Raw genomic sequence first — 19,846 nt, forward strand, 5'->3', positions numbered from 1 at the left:
ATTCTGACGCTCGGATAATGGGGACTTTTTGTATAACACCTATTTTCGTTCCCACAAAATCATCCCGGATTTTAGGACATTTTATGATAAAAAAACAAGACAATCTTTGAACAGAAGAAAATATTTTAGTATTTTGGGCTTAACTTCTGAAAAGGCTAAGAAATGCAACAAAGACTCCGAATTAATTTTTTTTTAATCAGGAAAAGTTAATGCTTAATAACTAGGAATATTTAAAAAGAATTATTACTTAAAGCGCTTTGATAATCAATTTGTAATAATTAATTCTATCATACTTAATAATAAGACTTACATTTCACTGAAGCTAAACTAGAACTTCATTACAGCCTAATCGAGTGTCGACCTCTTATAATAAATCACGAGAATACATTCTTTTCTATAATACCACATGTCAAATAAAACAATATGTAATTCTTTATTATTTCTTTAAAAGCTTTATTTCTAAGTAATTCTTTTACAAATTTCTCGTTTAATACTTTCACGTCTCTTGAATAGCTTTTTCGTTGATAATGAAACTTTGGATGTGACTTCTAAATGTCAAGGTTCACGACCTGCGTCAATCCATGTTTCAAAAAGTTATATTAACGTTCGAATTTCGTTTACTTAATCATTTCAATGTGATCTATTATTACTTAAATATCTTAATATTCTTATATATGAATGGGAATTATTATCTCTTTAATATATGTAAATATAATTCACTCGCTTTATGTGTTACTGAATGTTTCAGCAGTTTTTTAGTAATTTGCAAGATACTTGTTAAATGAAAACGTAGGAAAACCGCTAAGAAAATTATAAAATTCCAGAAAACTTATTATTCAAGCTTCACGCGACAGACAAAACAACGTCTGGCGTGTCAGATAGTTATAATATATATATATATATATATATAGCTCTTTGTAATTTTATAATAACACAAGGCTGTTTGTTCGTAGGTATAGGTGTGCTGCCAGGCGTGAGCGGTGGCGGGGAGGCGCGGGCCGAGCGACCGTACTTCGACGACGTGTCACCTCGCAACGTGTCTACAGTGGTGGGTCAGTCAGCTGTGCTCAGGTGCCGGGCGAAGCATATAGGGAATAGAACGGTGAGTTTTATGTATTTCCTTTTTGTATCATAAGCCCACGGTCCTCTGATCCTAAGAAACATATGAGTGAACAACTTAATGCTCGTGTTTATTTATTTATTTTATTTATTTATACTTTATTGTACACCACAAATACATTTTAAACAATAAAAACATTTACAGACTATTAAGTACAATGGGTTGACTTATGCCTATTTAGTCATTTCTTCCAGACAACCCAAAAGTGTGTTGTGTTCTAGGTAATAGCCGGCTGATACAGATTTTTTTTTTCGATGATTACTCATACAAATTTTAAATGTATATATAAATACACGACACCCGTAGCAGAAAGTAGAATCACTGCTCACTACGACAAAGGGGTAGTCAAACGTATGGGTGTGGTAGACAGATTTAAATTAGAAAAATTCGAACTTTGACGAAGGTGTATAAAAATAAAATATTGGGATATGTCTAGGCCGCTTACAAAATGTACCTACTTTAGAACTATTTTTTTTTTATTAAACAAAATGTGAAAAAACACGGTCAGTTCAATCGTCGACTTGAAATCCATAGCAATTCCAAGTTTTTTTTTTTATTGATTGGTATAATGAAGTTGTTATTTTATGGTGTATTTAATTTAAAATGTGTGCCCACTTAAATTACTTAAATTGCGACTACAAAGAGTTTTGTCACAAAATAATTCAATAAATGACAAAAAGTAATAAGCGTTTTTGTCACATGGCTTCCGTCCATATCGACAACATGCTCTCAAAACTCACGTCAGAATCAGATGAACCAAAGAGTTAAAACTTTTTAAGATAAAATGTATTTTTTTAATCATCATCACATCATCATCACTACAGCCTATTGCAGTCCACTGCTGGATATAGGCTTCCACGAGTTTTTTTAAAATAAATATGCCTAATTCAGGCTTTCAAACTTGAAACTTACTAAGATATTGAAGTTTACAAATTTAATTTTTTGCGTGGGCTTATCGCCTTTGTAACTTCAGGGAATACAACTTAGATTAAAATTTAGACCTGTTTTTCGAAATCGACCTTGAGATGAAGTTAATCTAACTAATTTGACTTTAAGTTATTTATTTGTATTTTACATTCTACATTAGGCGTTTTATATTTCTGCTAATCCTATCGGATATTCAAGTGTTGTTATAATTATATCGTTTTATTAATAGTAACGATTTTTCTTATAATTGTATGCATAATATTTTAAACAATATTTTTATTATAACCGGAAACAATGCCTACCCAGCGTGGTGACTATGGGCAAAATACATGAGATCACGCCATCTTTGGCGCGAACTTGTGAAGGCCTATGTCCAGCAGTGGACTGCGATAGGCTGAAGTGAGTGAAACAATGAACTGAATAATCATAATAATTGTAAAAAAAAAATAGAACTAAAACATACATATATTTACAATTAACAACTTAAGAAGTAAATATTAACAGATACTTGTGGTACAAATAATCATGTCCGCGTATTATAATAATAATTATTATCCTATAATAAGAGCTATACGATCAAATAACTTAAAATTTTACTACGGATTTGTAATAAACATTGGTAAAATATCTTGCATAACTACTTAAATAAATAGTTTAATTAAATATATACTAATTAAATGATTTCCAATGTTATTTTTTTAAATAACCTAAAGTTTTTAAAGGAAGAAAAAATGTGACATGACCATCAAATGAAGTTGATCTAAACAATAATATGCAACGAAAAACATACCGAAAAATAAATAAAATACAATTAACCGGATTGTTTCTGTTGTCATTTTGTCTGTAACTCGAACCAACATCAACAATAGTAAATACAGTCTGTAACTCGAACCAACATAGTAAATATATACTTTTACATATAATTCATGTTACTATGCAATATATACCCTAACCTAAAAACCAAAAATCATATAAAAACCCAGACTACCCTAATTATCAAAAAAAAAAAAAAAAAAAATCCTCAAAGAAAAACACATGATCCAAGAAAACCAATAAAATAATTTTCCCTAAAATCAATCACCGTTATAAAATATAACGTCAACCCTTCACCCGAACTTATCCGACACCTGCAGACTATAAAATATCATTTTTCAACGTCCATCTCATCGGGACCCCGACTCTCGATCCTCGGCACCGCTTCACTGACCGCCATATTAATGGCGGAGGGATCTACGACCCATTTCGGAAAATAAATAGCTCTCTGACATATCCCGCGATGCATTATAATGTATTGTTCGAGATGAATTATCTATCGTAATTTTATACGATTTTCATTACGTTTTGTATAACACGAACTTTCTAGCATCTTCGACATAAGTACTTAAAAAATTTACACCTATATTTTACTAGCTAGAGCTGCTACAAAAAATCTAATGGTAGATTTGAAATCAGCGCACCCGAGTTACACACGACCTTTAAAAAAAAATTAAAAATCGATTTTGTTTTCATTTATTATCAACATCAACAACGCTCTATAACCTAATTCTTTAACTGGTATCTTCAAACATCTACATATCGTTATTATAGAGCAAACTAAGAAAAAAAATGGTAATAAAATATAAATATATAAATTATGAACGTATAAACTAAGGCTTATATATTACGATTTATCAAAAAAAAAGTAACCAAGAAGGATTGTGTCAGAAAAGGAAATTTAGCTTACGATAATCGTACTAAAAGCTTTACCGACGCTTGATACTTCAAGATTACTGGATTCAATTCATCAAAACGAGATGCAGAATTTGAGTGGAAAAAAATATTTCGCTTAGTCGTTACTTAATTTTATTATTTTAAGGGCTGTAAAGAGGGCTCGGATGCTTCATCTTGCTTAATTACGAAGTAGGCTTACGCTGGCTCACTTGGGCTCACTCTAATTACGTTCAAAAACAAAAAGCCCGACAAAGGAATGAATTTATTTTCTAATTTCTGACAGGGCCCCGAATTAAAAAAATATAATTTTAGACGCTGTTGTTGGTGTAATATTAATCAAAGATCTTATTTTTAATGAAAGTGTAAAGCGCCTTCGAATAAAGCTAAATTGTACGAGCTGAGGGAAATAATAAACAATACTCGTATTGTTAGAAGAAACGCGCTGTTTCTGTACTGACAAGCTATCGAACATTATGATGTGGGATAAGCAATAGTTGTTAGTGTGAGAATTGCGCCAATAAAGTTGAGCGTTGGAGATTATGATCAAGGATTAGCAACAATAAGACCCGGGAGGGTATTGAAATTACTATTTCCACAACAAACATGGCGCTCGTATCTCGGAGTCGTTTTGTTTTTCTATTTATTTTCCTTTCACGATAAACGATGGCTTTATTATTGTATCAGCGACCCGTGCCGGCTTCGCACGTTTGCAAGAATAGTCAGTACATATAAAACTTCCTCTGGAAGCACTCTATTTACTAAAAAAAAACCGCATCAAAATCTGTTGCGTAGTTTTAAAGATATACATACAGACAGCGGGAAGCGACATTGTTTTATACTATGTAATGATTAATTAGTTGAAAGTTTTTGGTTATCAAATAAAAATCATTCTTGGTAGGTTGTAATGACTATTCTGCTCCTGGTATAACAAAATTGGTTAGATAACCACGAAACATAAAATTATATTATTTATCGTTGTGTCCATTTGTTATAAGTATTCTTTGACGATTAGCAGGAAAGTGGACATAGGGTGCCAATCAAACCACCAATTGCAAATTCATGCGACGTTTCGATCCTTTATTGGACCATCATCAGGCATCTACAAAATACAAAACATTGAAGTTGTATACCCAATTAATCCACAACATCCTTTTTTTTTTTTGTTTGTTTGTTTGAACGCGCTAATCTCAGGAACTACTAGTCCGATTTGAAAAATTCTTTAAGAGTTAGATAGCCCACTCAACAAGAAAGGCTATATGCTACATAAAATCAGGCTTAAACTAAAAGGAGCGAAGCACCAATGAAGAATGTTTCGGAATCGGGTTTTATTTTCCTTTTAAGAGTTTCCCCAATTAGCCAAAAGAAACTGTTCCACGCGGACGAAGTCGTGGGCAAAAGCTAGTACTCAATATATTCGACAGTAAAGTCCGAATAAAATATTACAATTCTTTATATCTTCCAAGATATCAAACACGTTGTTTTGTTCCAGGTGTCATGGATGAGGAAAAGAGATCTGCACATACTGACGTCGCACATCTTTACCTACACGGGAGACGCGAGGTTCAGCGTGCTCCACCCTGAACCATCTGACGACTGGGACTTGAAGATAGATTACGTTCAGCCTCGAGACGCGGGCGTTTACGAATGCCAGATAAATACTGAACCGAAAATTAACATGGCTGTCTTTCTTCATGTTGAAGGTGAACACAGTTTTATATACCTAGATTCGCTTTTAGTATTTTCTTCATCAATTGTATAAAATTAAAAAACAGCATTATTGACAATCATTACGTAAAAAGGTCCAATAATTTTATGTTTTAAAATTAAAATTTAAAGTCTGTTTTAAATTTGAATAATCTATTTATTTTATTTCATACTACGTTGCACTTAAATATAACATATGCACAATAGGTCTTAAGGCATCTTTTACCATCAAACCTTGTACTAGATAGAACCTTTTTTGAAGTAGGACCTACTAACTACTGGATTAATGAAAGCAAATTTGTTAAAAAAATCTGTTTAATCAATAAATAAAATGCGTATTCACCACTTCTTTGGTAATATTAATACGCAGATGTTCGCCTCCATTTAAAAAAAAGCTTCACAATTATTCCACATAAATTATATATAGGTTTTTAGTATATACTAATGTTTATTTATTTATTAACTTATTTTACTAGGTAGATTATGTTGTACATTATGTTGTATATCTCATTATTATAGTTAAGAATCTATAATAAACTAGCTGACCCGGCGAACTTCGTATCGCCTAACACAAACTTTATCGTATGGTATTAAAGTTCAAATTGACTTTTAAGTATTATCACAAATCTTTTGTATGGGAGTATAGAAAAGTTTTGTTTTTAGACTTTTTCAGGAAATTTAATTTTTTTTTTTTTAGAATTTTTCTCTCCGTAAGAACCATCCTCGTACTTCAAGGAATATTTTAAAAAAAGAATTAGCGAAATCGGTCCAACCGTTCTCGAGTTTTGCGCTTAGCAACACATTCAGCGACTCATTTTTATATTATAGATATATATGTCATTTGCAATAATATTACGACAATACCGTGAAAAAAATTATATATCATTTTATAGATAATTGCTTGTAGAAAATTTGCTTGCTCTACCAACGACAGCAACTAAAACATTTGTTATTAGTTTTTTATATTAATTAATTATTAAAATTATATATGTATATACATTAAGACGCAACGTCAACACGATTGAAGATCGGTAAAATTTTTGTTCAATTTCAAATCAACTCACATATAAATACTTTTTTGTTATTTTTTAAAGTGATAATTACTATACTTATTTAGTGTAAATTATTTGCAAGAGTACAGGTGTTAATTTAAACAACGTGTGCACGTAACATGTTTGACATAATATTTCCTCGATGCTTTCTTACGACAACAACAAAACGTCAACATAAATGAGGAGCGATTCTTAGTTCACGTTTGGGATTAATTAAACTTAGAGTTGAGAAAATTACGTCATTATTTTATTGTAATAACTAGCTGTGCCTACGACTTCGTCCGAGTTTTGGGTATTTACATGTTTAATGTGGTTCTTAAAATTGACATTTATTATTTATGAACCGATTGACATGAAACAAACACTAAATGTTAAGTGAAGCTTCATCATAATCATCATCATTACAGCCTATTGCAGTCCACTGGTGGACATAAGTCTCCACAAGTTCGCACCAAAAATGGCGCGAACTCATGCGTGTTACCCATAGTCACCACGCTGGACAGACAGGTTGGTGACCGCAGGGCTGGCTTTGTTGTACCTAAGACGCTGCTGCCCGTCTTCGGCCTGTGTATTTCAAAGCCTTATAAAATGAAGCCAATGTGAAGCTTACCACAATATAATAATAAACCGCATCTAAAGCGTATAAACCGTTTCTGAGATTAACGTGAACAAACATATTATATTTATATTTTTACTAGCTGTGCCCGCGGCTTCGCCCGCGTAGAAATCAGTGTGTCACAAAGTTTTCCCGGCAAACTTCCAGTGAAACTATTATCGAAATTGGTTTAGCCGTTCCGTAAACCTTTCTCTCCAAGCCCTCTCTCCATTGGTGAAATCGCATGAAAATCCGTTTAGTAGATTTTGAAGGAATCTTTCATATATACTTTTGGGGACTCTGTTTTATAATACACTAAACTACGTCCGCGTGCTTATGAAGATATGCATTACTATTAAGATGTTTAACGCAAATTATTTTTTTATTTCAGTCACTTGAAATGCTTATCAAACTGAGTAACTTTTTAAAAGGCACAATTTAGTATAATTTAATAGTTATTTTTATAAAACCTCTCTATACACCACATTTTTAGTTTTATTTTCAGGCTGTATATGTTTCATACAAACTATCAACCCTAATTAAACCCTCTTAGCGGTGGAATATCGCAAAATCCGTTCTTAGCGGACGTCAACTAACTATAATCTACCTCCCTGCCTCATCTTTGTCCATCCTGGATGGATGGACCATCCAGCGGTTATTAAGTTCTCGTGATGAGTGAGTCAGTGACATTTCTCTTTTATATATATATAGATTACGATGCATTATTTGGACACCTTCTCGCTATCTATAGAGCATACATTTTAAATTTCTTTTACTCCTAAAACATAGGACTTTCATACAAACTTCCAACCCCCCGTTTTACCCCCTTAGGGGTCGAGTTTCGTAAAATCCGTTCTTAACGGATTTCTACGCCCTATAAGGAGCCTTCCTGCCAAATTTCAAGTTTGTAGGTGTTATAGTTTCGGAGATTTCGTGATCAGTGAGTCAACGTACCATCCCCCGTTTTAACCCAAAAAGGGGTTGATTTCTAAAGATACATTATTTGAACACTTTCTCACCATCTATAGAGCATACATTTTAAATTTCAAATCTCTTACTTCAAAAACATAGGACTTTTATACAAACTTCCAACCCCCGTTTTACCCCCTTAGGGGTCGAGTTTCGTAAAATCCGTTCTTAGCGGATGTCTACGTCATATAAGGAGCCTACCTGCCAAATTTCAAGTTTGTAGGTGTTATAGTTTCGGAGATTTCGTGATCAGTGAGTCAACCTACCATCCCCGTTTTAACCCCAAAAAGGGCTTGATTTCTAAAGATACATTATGTGGACGCCTTCTCATCATCTATAGAGCATACATTTTAAATTTCAAGTCTCTTACTTCAAAAACATAGGACTTTCATACAAACTTCCAACCACCCGTTTTACCCCCTTAGGGGTCGAGTTTCATAAAATCCGTTCTTAACGGATGTCTACGCCTTATAAAGAGCCTTTCTGGCAAATTTCAAGTTTGTAGGTGTTATAGTTTCAGAGATTTCGTGATCAGTGAGTCAACCTACCATCCCCCATTTTAACCCCAAAAAGGGGTTGATTTCTAAAGATACATTATTTGGACGCCTTTTCATCATCTATAGAGCATACATTTTAAATTTCAGGTCTCTTACTTCAAAAACATAGGACTTTCATACAAACTTCCAACCCCCGTTTTACCCCCTTAGGGGTCGATTTTCGTAAAATTCGTTCTTAGCGGATGTCTACGTCATATAAGGAGCCTACCTGCCAAATTTCAAGTTTGTAGGTGTTATAGTTTCGGAGATTTCGTGATCAGTGAGTCAACCTACCATCCCCGTTTTAACCCCAAAAAGGGGTTGATTTCTAAATATACATTATTTGGACGCCTTCTCATCATCTATAGAGCATACATTTTAAATTTCAGGTCTCTTACTTCAAAAACATAGGACTTTCATACAAACTTCCAACCCCCGTTTTACCCCCTTAGGGGTCGATTTTCGTAAAATTCGTTCTTAGCAAATGTTTACGCTCTATAAGGAGTTTTTCTGCCAAATTTCAAGTTTGTAGGTGTTATAGTTTCGGAGATTTCGTGATCAGTGAGTCAACCTACCATCCCCGTTTTAACCCCAAAAAGGGGTTGATTTCTAAATATACATTATTTGGACGCCTTCTCATCATCTATAGAGCATACATTTTAAATTTCAGGTCTCTTACTTCAAAAACATAGGACTTTCATACAAACTTCCAACCCCCGTTTTACCCCCTTAGGGGTCGATTTTCGTAAAATTCGTTCTTAGCAAATGTTTACGCCCTATAAGGAGCTTTCCTGCCAAATTTCAAGTTTGTAGGTGTTATAGTTTCGGAGATTTCGTGATCAGTGAGTCAACGTACCATCCCCCGTTTCAACCCCAAAAAGGGGTTGATTTCTAAAGATACATTATTTGAACACTTTCTCACCATCTATAGAGCATACATTTTAAATTTCAAGTCTCTTACTTCAAAAACATAGGACTTTCATACAAACTTCCGACCCCCGTTTTACCCCCTTAGGGGTCGAGTTTCGTAAAATCCGTTCTTAGCGGATGTCTACGTCCTATAAGAAGCCTACCTGCCAAATTTCAAGTTTGTAGGTGTTATAGTTTCGGAGATTTCGTGATGAGTGAGTGACCTTTCGCTTTTATATATATTATAGATTTATGTATTGATGATGACAATTGTGACATTTGGTACAGTTTAAGGTATTTATGGGGCAGATTAAATGTATTTGGTCTTATTTTTGAGTCAGGTTAAAGAACTTTATTTCTTATAAGAATAATACAATTCACTTTCATAAGAAACAATTAAAGTTTAAACATAACACATAAATAGTAGGCAGCTACGTACAATCAAAAAATGTAAAAAATATTGGAGGTAGTTACATAAAGTTTGTTTACAAATGAATATTATGTTTAAAGATTCCTTAGACTATGCGAAACTGGATGTGGCATGTGTGTACTTTAAAGATATATTAATTTTGTGTATATTATTATTGCGTAATTATTTAGTATGTAGTGGTTATTAATATTTGTTTCTTTAATATCTATTTTTTATTTTAATTATATATTATATATTATTTTTTTTATTTTTTTTTTATTTTATTTGTTTATTTAGAATATAAAATTTTAAAAGCTTTTTAAAAGTTATTGTCGTCTTAGAATTTCTTATATCTAGAGGTAGTTTATTATAGCGCTGAGCGCCTTCAAACATTATATTTTTTTTACCGTAATTTGTTCGCGGTCTATGTAATACAATGTGATCAGCGTTCCTAAGCCTAATTTTACTAATTTGAGATTTCTTTGTGAAAGTTAGGTGAGTATGTATATCTTTATTAAGAATCTTTCGAATCAATATGCATGTGTTGTATATATAAGTTTGTGAAATGTCCATTATCTTAGTTTCTCTATAAATTTTGTCAGTTGAGGTTAAAAAGTCAAAATGGAATAAAACCTTTATGAGTTTATTTTGCGCTATTTGCAAAAGTGCTAAGTTCGTTTTAGCAGCTGTACCCCAAATCTCTATAAGGTAATCCAGGTGTGGCTTCACAAGTGAATTGTATACATTGTACTTCACCTTTCGCGGCAAACATTGCACAATACCACGTAATAAACCCGTAAGAGAAGTTAATTTTTGAGTGACTTGAAAGTTCGGTAAAAAATGGCGCTTTATTCTCTTGTAAAGTTATTCGTGTTTCAAAACATTAGAAACGAAATAAAGTATTATTTATCACTTTAATTCCATCATCAAATTCACGATATTTTTCCCTTATGTAATGTGACGATGTAATCTCGCATTCATCTCGTCATATTAGGATTGGGTGTAACGCCGGTTACAAAGTGGCGGCCATTTCTCTCGGCTATATTCGGTACACCGCTGGGCTGCCGCCAGGCGCGTGTTGAGAATATTTTTTGATAACACATAGCTGGTGTATTCAGGGGTACTTTTATAAGGAATACTTTTCACTTAGACGTGATGTAACATCTTGGAATTTATTTACGTAGATATGTGGATTTTCCTTTGTGATACACGAATGTTGTGTCATTTTTATTCACTGAAATACGTGATAGTGACTAGCGTCGACTATGTTTAGAGTAATACCAGATAAACAAAGATAAATTGACTTAAAACAATTTTTAGGAATAAGTTTTGCTTATACTGCTACTGATTTACCTACTGCCTCCACTGGTTTAAAACTGGCATTACGTTGTCTGTCTTATGGACAGACGACAGTTTGTGTATGCGTGTGTGTGTAGGTAGTAAAATGTTTTTTTTTTAATACAATGATAGGCTTGCGTTTGACCACTATTTCACCTGATGATAAGTGAAAATGCGGTCTAAGATGGAGCACGCTTACGTAGAAGTAACCTATTCACTCGCGACTTAAAGATCCCCAGGTTATAGTTTTCTGGAAACACAGACGCTGGTAGAGAGTTCCATTCTTTGGCCGTACGGATCAAGAATGTACTAGCGAATCGCTTAGTGCGTATAAGGGGAATGTCAACCATGTAAGGGTGGTGTGACGCAGAGCGTCTGGTTGTACGATGATGGAAGGGGGAGGGGGGAATCAGGTTATGGAGTTCCTGCGCACACTCTCCGAAGTGTATCCGATAAAAAACCGACAGGCCGGCCACCCTCCGTCAATGATGCAAGCTTTGTAGCTTTTGATTAACGTAACGACTATGTTATTCACGAATCTTAGTGAAAGTTAACGGTTCTAAAGTATAAAATGAGAAAATATTGAATATTCACCCTCGACCTCAAACATAAGATTAAAATGTTATGGCCGTTTTAAAAGACAACGGTCCTCTTTATTAAAATTGTATAGCTTAATTAACAAAAGGCGGCACTCCAAAAATGTAACCAAATTTAAGTCGAAAATGTGAATATTAAACTTTATATTGAGACACTCAGTGACCCAAATATTAAAGAAACTTTGCAATATTACTAAGTCTAAGAACCGTGCTTAACTGATACAATTATAAAGAAAATTTGATTTTAATTAGTATATATGTTATATAATTTACATTAATATATATACATATATTAATTCATTAGCAAAAGACAGGACGAAAAAAGACAGGATCAACAAATATTAAATTTTATTAATTAATATTGCTGTGTGGTTACGGCAATGAAGAATATAGCCACCCACTCATTTCCCGTGGGTGATTTAAGAGGCGACTAAGAGATGAGCAAAACACATGAGTTCACGCCGTTTTTGCCGTGAACTTGTGGAGGGAGGCCTATGTCCATCAGTGGACTGTGATAGGCTGAAATGATGATGATGATGAATTAATATTGAATACACTTGCAAATTAAATTAGAAAACATTAGAAATTAAAGTAAATATCTTTACGAAACTCTCTAAAAATAACAGTAATTGTAATAATCTATCGAAACATGATTAAAATGTAAATTATACAATCAGAAACTTGACATACAAATTTTCACCACTTCCAGAAAGCTCTCCTTCAGAGCCATTCGCTCCGTTGATCACTTGTTAATACTTTAAGCTAATAATGAGTGCTATCGAGGTGTCTGATACGAAATTCTTGGGTTTAAAATGTAATTTATGCTTCCTTTAACAGAAATAAACATAAGTAGATTGTTTATTTTCGTTTACAAATATTTATATCGAAAACGAGGTTAATTTTTTTACGTTACACCGTGTACAGGAAAATATACGCAATAAAAAGACTAATAGAAATAAATGTGAGAGCAGAAATCAAAGGCAAAAGTTATTACGGAAATTCCACTCATGGCTCACATCAATGGGTCAAACCGCGTCGTTAAAAATATGCAAATATTAAAAAAATACAAACAAACATTACCATATAATTTTTAAGCTTGTTTAAATAATTGGTTCGTATGCATACACGAAAATCGCTTTATTTATTTTTTTTTATTTTTTTTTATCTTACTCGTTTGTAATACGAGAGTCATTTATCAGTATACGCTTCACTACCAGAAATATATCAAGCGTGCCTCTCAAATTCTGCTCCAGCCAATTACAGCGCTTGTTATGCTGAAAAATGTCAGATGATAGCGAAATGTGCATAAATTTCACGGGCAACTATAAACCTTCCGCTATCGTATTTCGACCTTTCATTAGTGCTCCTTATATAACGTTTATTATCCCTAACGTTCGGGTTTTAGATATATTTAGAAGTAAGGCGGCTCCGTATGAATTTTCGACGTGGATATTTTTGATTGGTTTTTAGAGACCCTTACGTTACGGTCTATTTATGAGGTGACCTAAATTGAAATATACTTGTGTATTTTTATGTCACGTGTATTAAAATTAGACATGACGTACTTTGATTAATCTTATTTCATAGGCACATTTAATATAAATTTTATACATGTAGGCTTATATTACTGTTATTGAGCTGTCACCACAATAATTTTATCTTAAATTACCACAGGGTCAATATACTTATATATATTTTTTACTAAGAATAACCTAATAATTTTTAGTAATTACTTTTTGAAGTAAATTTTTTTTACGTACGCTTGACTTGAGGAGTAAGCTGGTGAATACGTGACGAGATCGTTACGAAAAGTGTGATCGGGCGAGGCGAACGGTAGTTGAGAGAAAGATATAAGTTAGTGAAGATAGAAAGAGAGAGAGTTACGTTTCGTATATTACTGCAGGAGCTGAAGAAGTTTTACTTCAATAATTGTGTTTGCTCGCAAACGAAAAAAAAACCGACTTCAATTACATCGACAAGTAATACAACGTAGATCGACGAAAAAATAGTCAATCAGCTACGCTTTATCAAAGATTACTCAAAAAGTATTTATCAGATCTCGATAAAATTTATATAAGACCACATGATAAACATCACCTTTCGATTAAATTAAAAATTATCAAAATCGGTACACACAGTAAAAAGTTATTGCGGATTTTCGAGAGTTTCCCTCGATTTATCTGGGATTTCATCATCAGATCCTGGTTTCCTTATCATGGTACCAAACTAGGAATATCCTCTTTCTAACAAAAAAAGAATTATCAAAATCGGTACATCCAGTAGAAAGCTATGTGGTATAATACAACGTAGGTCGACGAAAAAAGCGTCAAGTAAAAACGCATTATTCTCTGATGATCGTATGATCTTATGATCTCAAATAAATTTAAATGGGACCAATTGGCACACACCACCTTTCGATTAAAACAAAATTTGTCGAAATCGGTCTACCCGGTCAAAAGTTCTGATGTAACATACATTAAAAAAAAACATACAGTCGAATTGAGAACCTCCTCCTTTTTTGGAAGTCGGTTAAAAAAAGGAACTGCGACTCAAAATATAATTCTGCATACATTTTAAATATTGTATTATATTTCATATAATCCTAAGGAGCATCATAAATTCCTTTTTACACTTTGGATGTAAATTTCTATTGCGGGATTTTATACTAGAAATGTTTGTAGCCTAAAACGCGATATTTAAAATTTATGAAGCCAGAATGGTCTGGTTAGGGTTATTCTATTTCGTATATTCAATGCCTAGCACTGTCTCTCAAAGGGAAATTATTGTGAGGCAACCGTGAGTAAACATTTTTTATATGACGTCCATATGGGGCTCTGTGGCTCGAAGGCTATAAATAGTTCAATCACCCTTTTTTGCATTAGACCAATATTTATGATAGCGGTACCACTCTAGAGTAATATACTATAAGACATGATGCTATAACAATAACAAAAGAAAATAAATAAAGAGATGGAGCTCTATCGAGCTGTATTTATTTTCTTTTCATCGCCAGTTAATTAACCCGCTTTTCTAATCGTGAACACTAAGGAGCTAAGTGTTCCCGCATGGGATAACAAATGGTCTCTACTGGAGTTTAGAATCTAAGCCAATATTCCCAAGGACACAATAATATGAGTAATTTTAAACGATAATATAAATTTGCATTTGTTTTCATTTAATATCCTAATCTCTACACACTTTGTTTTTGCATTTGACGCTAGATTGTTTTTGGTAAACCGTGTTATTGTAATGTCACTTAATTAAACTTCCAGATTTTTTTTACTTTGGATATTTGTGAACTCAGATAACAACATAATGACACAAATCATTTATATTATAATAATAATATTAACAATGGGCAAAACAGTTTTACTTATATATTTCATAATGTACTCTACTTACTTTACTTGTAGTATTTTTTTTTATTTCTAATTAAGTTACTGTACTATAAAATGCTTAAAAAACTAACAAAAATTGAAATTACCAATGTGTAGCGGGTATTGGATAAGAGTTCTTTTACAATTAAACATTTAGAGCTAATTTTGTAACGATGCGTCCTATCGCTCAGCTATTAGGGTCATATTCTGTTTTGTATTCCTCCCCCCTCCCTAAGCTGATGTCTTGTGAATTCCAGATGAGTCCCACAACCCCGCGCCTCAGCCACCGGTCCGATCCTCAGGTACTCTCAATTCCTCTATTACGTTTTGTTTATTCATTAGTCCTCAATTAGCTTCATGCTTTTATTCCTCACCCCTTTTTTGTCCCGTAGTCGTTTTGTTTTAAAAGTATTTTATTTTCTATGACCGTAGCTTGACAGCGATTTAATTTTTATTTAGATAATTTGATTTTATGCTTGAATATTTGGATTTCAGCTCACGAAATTATAACAGTTGAAAGATTTACGTTATAATTTGAATGTTTTTTAAGTTCAGTGTTAGCCAATCATCCTGAAAACGATATGATGATCGTTAATATTGCATGTGTTTAGCTTACGAAATCAATAGTAGTTGAAAATATCCAAAGTGTACCATACATCCAAGTTTGCTCGTGAGTAGAATACTTTAACATACTTTATATATTGAAAAATTTTTCACCGATGTCAGACATGCCGTTGAGTTCAAATATGGACAGAATAGTTCGTTTCAATCTTGGAACTTCACAGTTGAGTAGTCTATAAGAGCAAATGTTTTCAGTGAATATGATCCTTGTTGCTATTGTATTAAGGTAGGTTTACGTTTGTTGCAGCTGCAGCAGCAACCATCTGGGGCTCTCAGGACGTGTACGTGAAGAAAGGTAGTACGATTTCATTGACGTGCTCAGTGAACGTTCACTCGTCGCCTCCATCGAGTGCATCCGTTTTATGGTGAGTCCTTAGTCTTAGAATAATAATTTCTGATTGTTAATAAAGTATTTATTGATTAACAACGAATACATTTGTATTACAGAATTTAATAAAAGAAGAAAAATCTTTGAGAAGGATTATAACAATAATATTATACAAAACGCTAGCCTTTACATCCTTTATTCGCAAAATTGTCGCTCATTTCTCAATTATATTGTTAATTGACATTACAATTATTCATTTACTAATATTTCGCCTACTTTTCCCTAACACAAAATATGAAATTTAGTAAAATTCAGAATTATAATTAAACGAAAGTGTAATTTCTTCATCTATATAAATAATAAAAACAGCTATTCGACTCTATTTTGAGTCTGTATGTTGAGCATAAAGACTTATGGATATTACCGTTAATAAGTACTATCAAGTCGCAGCAATAAACAACTTCATTAAAGTAATGTTAAAAAATATATATTACTAGCTAACCCCGCAAACGCTGTTTTGCCATACATATATTTACTCGTATAAACCCCCCTACCGCCCCTATACCTTAGGGGTATGTAAAATAGATGTTGGCCGATTCTCGACATAATTAAAAAAAACTGCTAATTTTGTCAAGTGGTTCTCGCGTATATCCAAAACGTCAACGACATATAATTTGTTTAATCGATTCTTTTCACTATAATATTATTCAAAACTTCAAGTGATATTTAAATTATAGCTTGATATGTATTCGTATTTAATTAGTGTTTAAGAGTAAGTACTTCCCGTATTTTTCATTTTGTAAGAGAAAAGCACAGCCGGAGGCGTGCAATACCACTCTTTGATCCTCATTTTCAATGAAAAACGTTTTAGATTCCAAAAATCGTTCGCAAAGGAAGGAAAAGTCAAATATTATAAATTGAATCGCTGTTTTCGCAGCTTTCTCTTATATTTCTTTTGATTAAATTCGATGAGATTCAAGACAACGTAGCGCTCCCTCGAGATTGACCCGAGATAGATACTCGCACTCTATTTGTATTTATAACCTTTATCGAAGTTCATACGAGTATGACAAGATTACGTTAAACCCTCAGACATCATTAATATATAAATGACTTTTTTATTTGACTACATTTCGCTCTATATAATTTATCGTTTGATGCGTACGGCTAAAGAGTGGAACTCTCTACCAGCGTATGTATTTCCAGTTAGCGACAATCTGGGGATCTTTAAGTCGCGAGTGAATAGGCTAATTCTAGGTAAGCGTGCTCCATCCTAGACCACATTCTCACTTAACATCAAGTGAAATAGTGGTCAAACGCAAGCCTCTTTCTCTTTTCTCATTAGACTAGTGTCTAATGCTGTCTACAATGACTTCTTTGTGGTGACTTGTTAAAGTCTTGTAGTTTTTTATAGTTTAGTACAAATATAAACATGTCTTGTAAGACCAGAAAGAACACTTATTTCCAATAGTTCATTACTAATAAAGAGTCTTCATCAGGTACCACGGCAATGCAGTTGTTGACTTCGACTCACCACGCGGTGGTATCAGCTTGGAGACAGAGAAGACGGAGGGTGGTACCACTAGCAAGCTGCTAGTCACCAAGGCCGCCCTCACAGACTCCGGCAACTACACTTGCGTGCCTAACAATGCGCACCCTGCTTCTGTTTCCGTTCATGTACTTAATGGTATGTCAAAATATATATTTTTTAGCCAGTTTTGAGTAAAGGTTTTTTCTAGGTCAGAAAGTATTAAAAGTTCTAGTCTTAGCAAATTTATTTATTCCCTTAATTAGGTTGTGTAGATATAAATTATTTACTCCCTTTTAAAAAATATCGTATAAAAAAGGAAAAATAATGTAATTCATACATAAACTATTATATCTTTCATTTCTGGCTTTGCTCCTGGCACTTCATGTTAAATGGGCAAAACCTTCATTCTTAACTTTTAATGACCAATAACTGCTCCAATTTATATATTAGGTCAGTAATTTTAATTTAATGATTTAAGTCTTTTTCAACACCGTCATTCTTTCCGTAGTTTTGTTTCCTGATAATTAACCCAGGTCAGAGAATAGGGTCAATTTAACATAACTAATTATTTTTCAAGTTTTCTTAAATACTTTAGTACTATTGAACAATACAAACAATTTTGATACAACGTTTTCACTAGTAAAAAAGTCAGGTGTCTATCAGAAACGCATTCTTACCTCGACCAATTTGAAATGAGGAATTATTTACATACTATTTAGTGAACAGAATTCACCTTAAAGCTACGTTACCCTAAGTTATTTGGACCCTTAAAATATAATAATTCATCCGCTTCGTAAAAAGAAATTCAAGGACAGTTAGATGTTGATTTTTGTTAGAGTAATTTCTGGCGTTGAAATTTTTCAGCGACTAATAATAACCAGTCTTGCGTAAGAAATTCTAAATTGTTTTCCCAAAATTACACAGGAGTGGACGAAATGGGGCATGCTACGAATAAAATTATTACAGAATATTCCGTACAAAGCACCGTCTGTTGTATGTGAGCAAATAAAAAGCCACCACATTGTGTCTTGCATTTTAGTATTTCTAAACTTGAGCTTACGTATCTTGCATTTGAATGTTAAACAAAGGGAATTCTGTAATATTACATATCAAATTACTGTAACGTATTTCACTGGTTCATTAGTCACTCATATCAATATTTATTTTAATCGTATTAGCCACTTATAGTTATCATTTTTAAAACATGTCTTCATTATCATAATTATATATCATAGTATCTAAATTCTGATTAATTTGATTCCAATTATTCACACCACTAAATATTTAACACAATCCATGATTCGTTCGATAAAACATTTATCTAAATCACAATAACAGTAACACTATCTAATGAATCAAAACACTCGATTAAGATTTAAGCGTATTTGACTACAAATAATGTAGGGTGTATTCTAAAATCTTTCTTTCATCAGGTGAACATCCGGCCGCCATGCAGACAAGTAACCGCGCGTCATCCTACCTCACTTCACAGTTGAGTTGCGCCGCGTTCACCTACCTCCTCTCGTCTATGGCCTGCAGATGATCACTCTAAGCTACTACGAGGGGCTGGAACTTTCGTTAAGCTACCGACCTATCGAATTCTTGAATAAATTAATTAATTACAAGTATATTTTTATCTTTGATGATTAATGTTATCCGTACTGACTGTTTGTACATAAGTTCAGTTGTGATTAGATAAATGAAGCATTGACAGAATTGTACCTGTCGTGATCATGAGCTGTGGCAGATAAATAGGTATAAATAGTAAGTATGAATAAATTCAAGTAATTTTGTATTTAATTCGGAGTTTTCGTGATCGGTGAATTGTTGTGCGTTGTTGTTTCTGATGAGCGGAGTAATTTATGGAACTAGAATTCATTATTGTTGCAACGTTAAATTATATTTATATGTAGTTATGGTATTCTGTATTATATTTTAGTAATAATCTAAGTTTATTCGTCTTTGTATCGACAAGAACTATCAACGTTTGTTTTATTACCAGCAGAACAAAAGCTCCAGTCTCCAGAGAATGAACGATTGTTTATACTTAAGTATAGATTTAAAAAAATCAAATAACATTGGTATTGTTTTAAAAGAATTGCGATACGTGGACAGGGATGAAAT

The 19,846-nt window shown here is 33.1% G+C and overlaps 1 protein-coding gene across 1 annotated transcript in view; it reads left to right on the plus strand.

Annotated features, from left to right (window-relative positions):
* Nucleotides 1-19,265, plus strand: part of LOC123659202 (hemicentin-2-like) — a 26,904-nt gene extending 7,639 nt beyond the window's left edge. Inside the window, exons 2-7 of the mRNA XM_045594454.1 lie at nucleotides 954-1,102; nucleotides 5,247-5,457; nucleotides 15,500-15,544; nucleotides 16,111-16,228; nucleotides 17,691-17,878; nucleotides 19,156-19,265. Of these exons, the coding sequence (XP_045450410.1) occupies nucleotides 954-1,102; nucleotides 5,247-5,457; nucleotides 15,500-15,544; nucleotides 16,111-16,228; nucleotides 17,691-17,878; nucleotides 19,156-19,265 (821 nt within the window). The remainder of the gene's footprint in view (nucleotides 1-953; nucleotides 1,103-5,246; nucleotides 5,458-15,499; nucleotides 15,545-16,110; nucleotides 16,229-17,690; nucleotides 17,879-19,155) is intronic.
* The last annotated feature ends 581 nt before the right edge of the window (nucleotides 19,266-19,846 follow it).

This window comes from Melitaea cinxia, chromosome 13, assembly GCF_905220565.1.
Source record: "Melitaea cinxia chromosome 13, ilMelCinx1.1, whole genome shotgun sequence".
Taxonomy (NCBI): Eukaryota; Metazoa; Arthropoda; class Insecta; order Lepidoptera; family Nymphalidae; genus Melitaea; species Melitaea cinxia.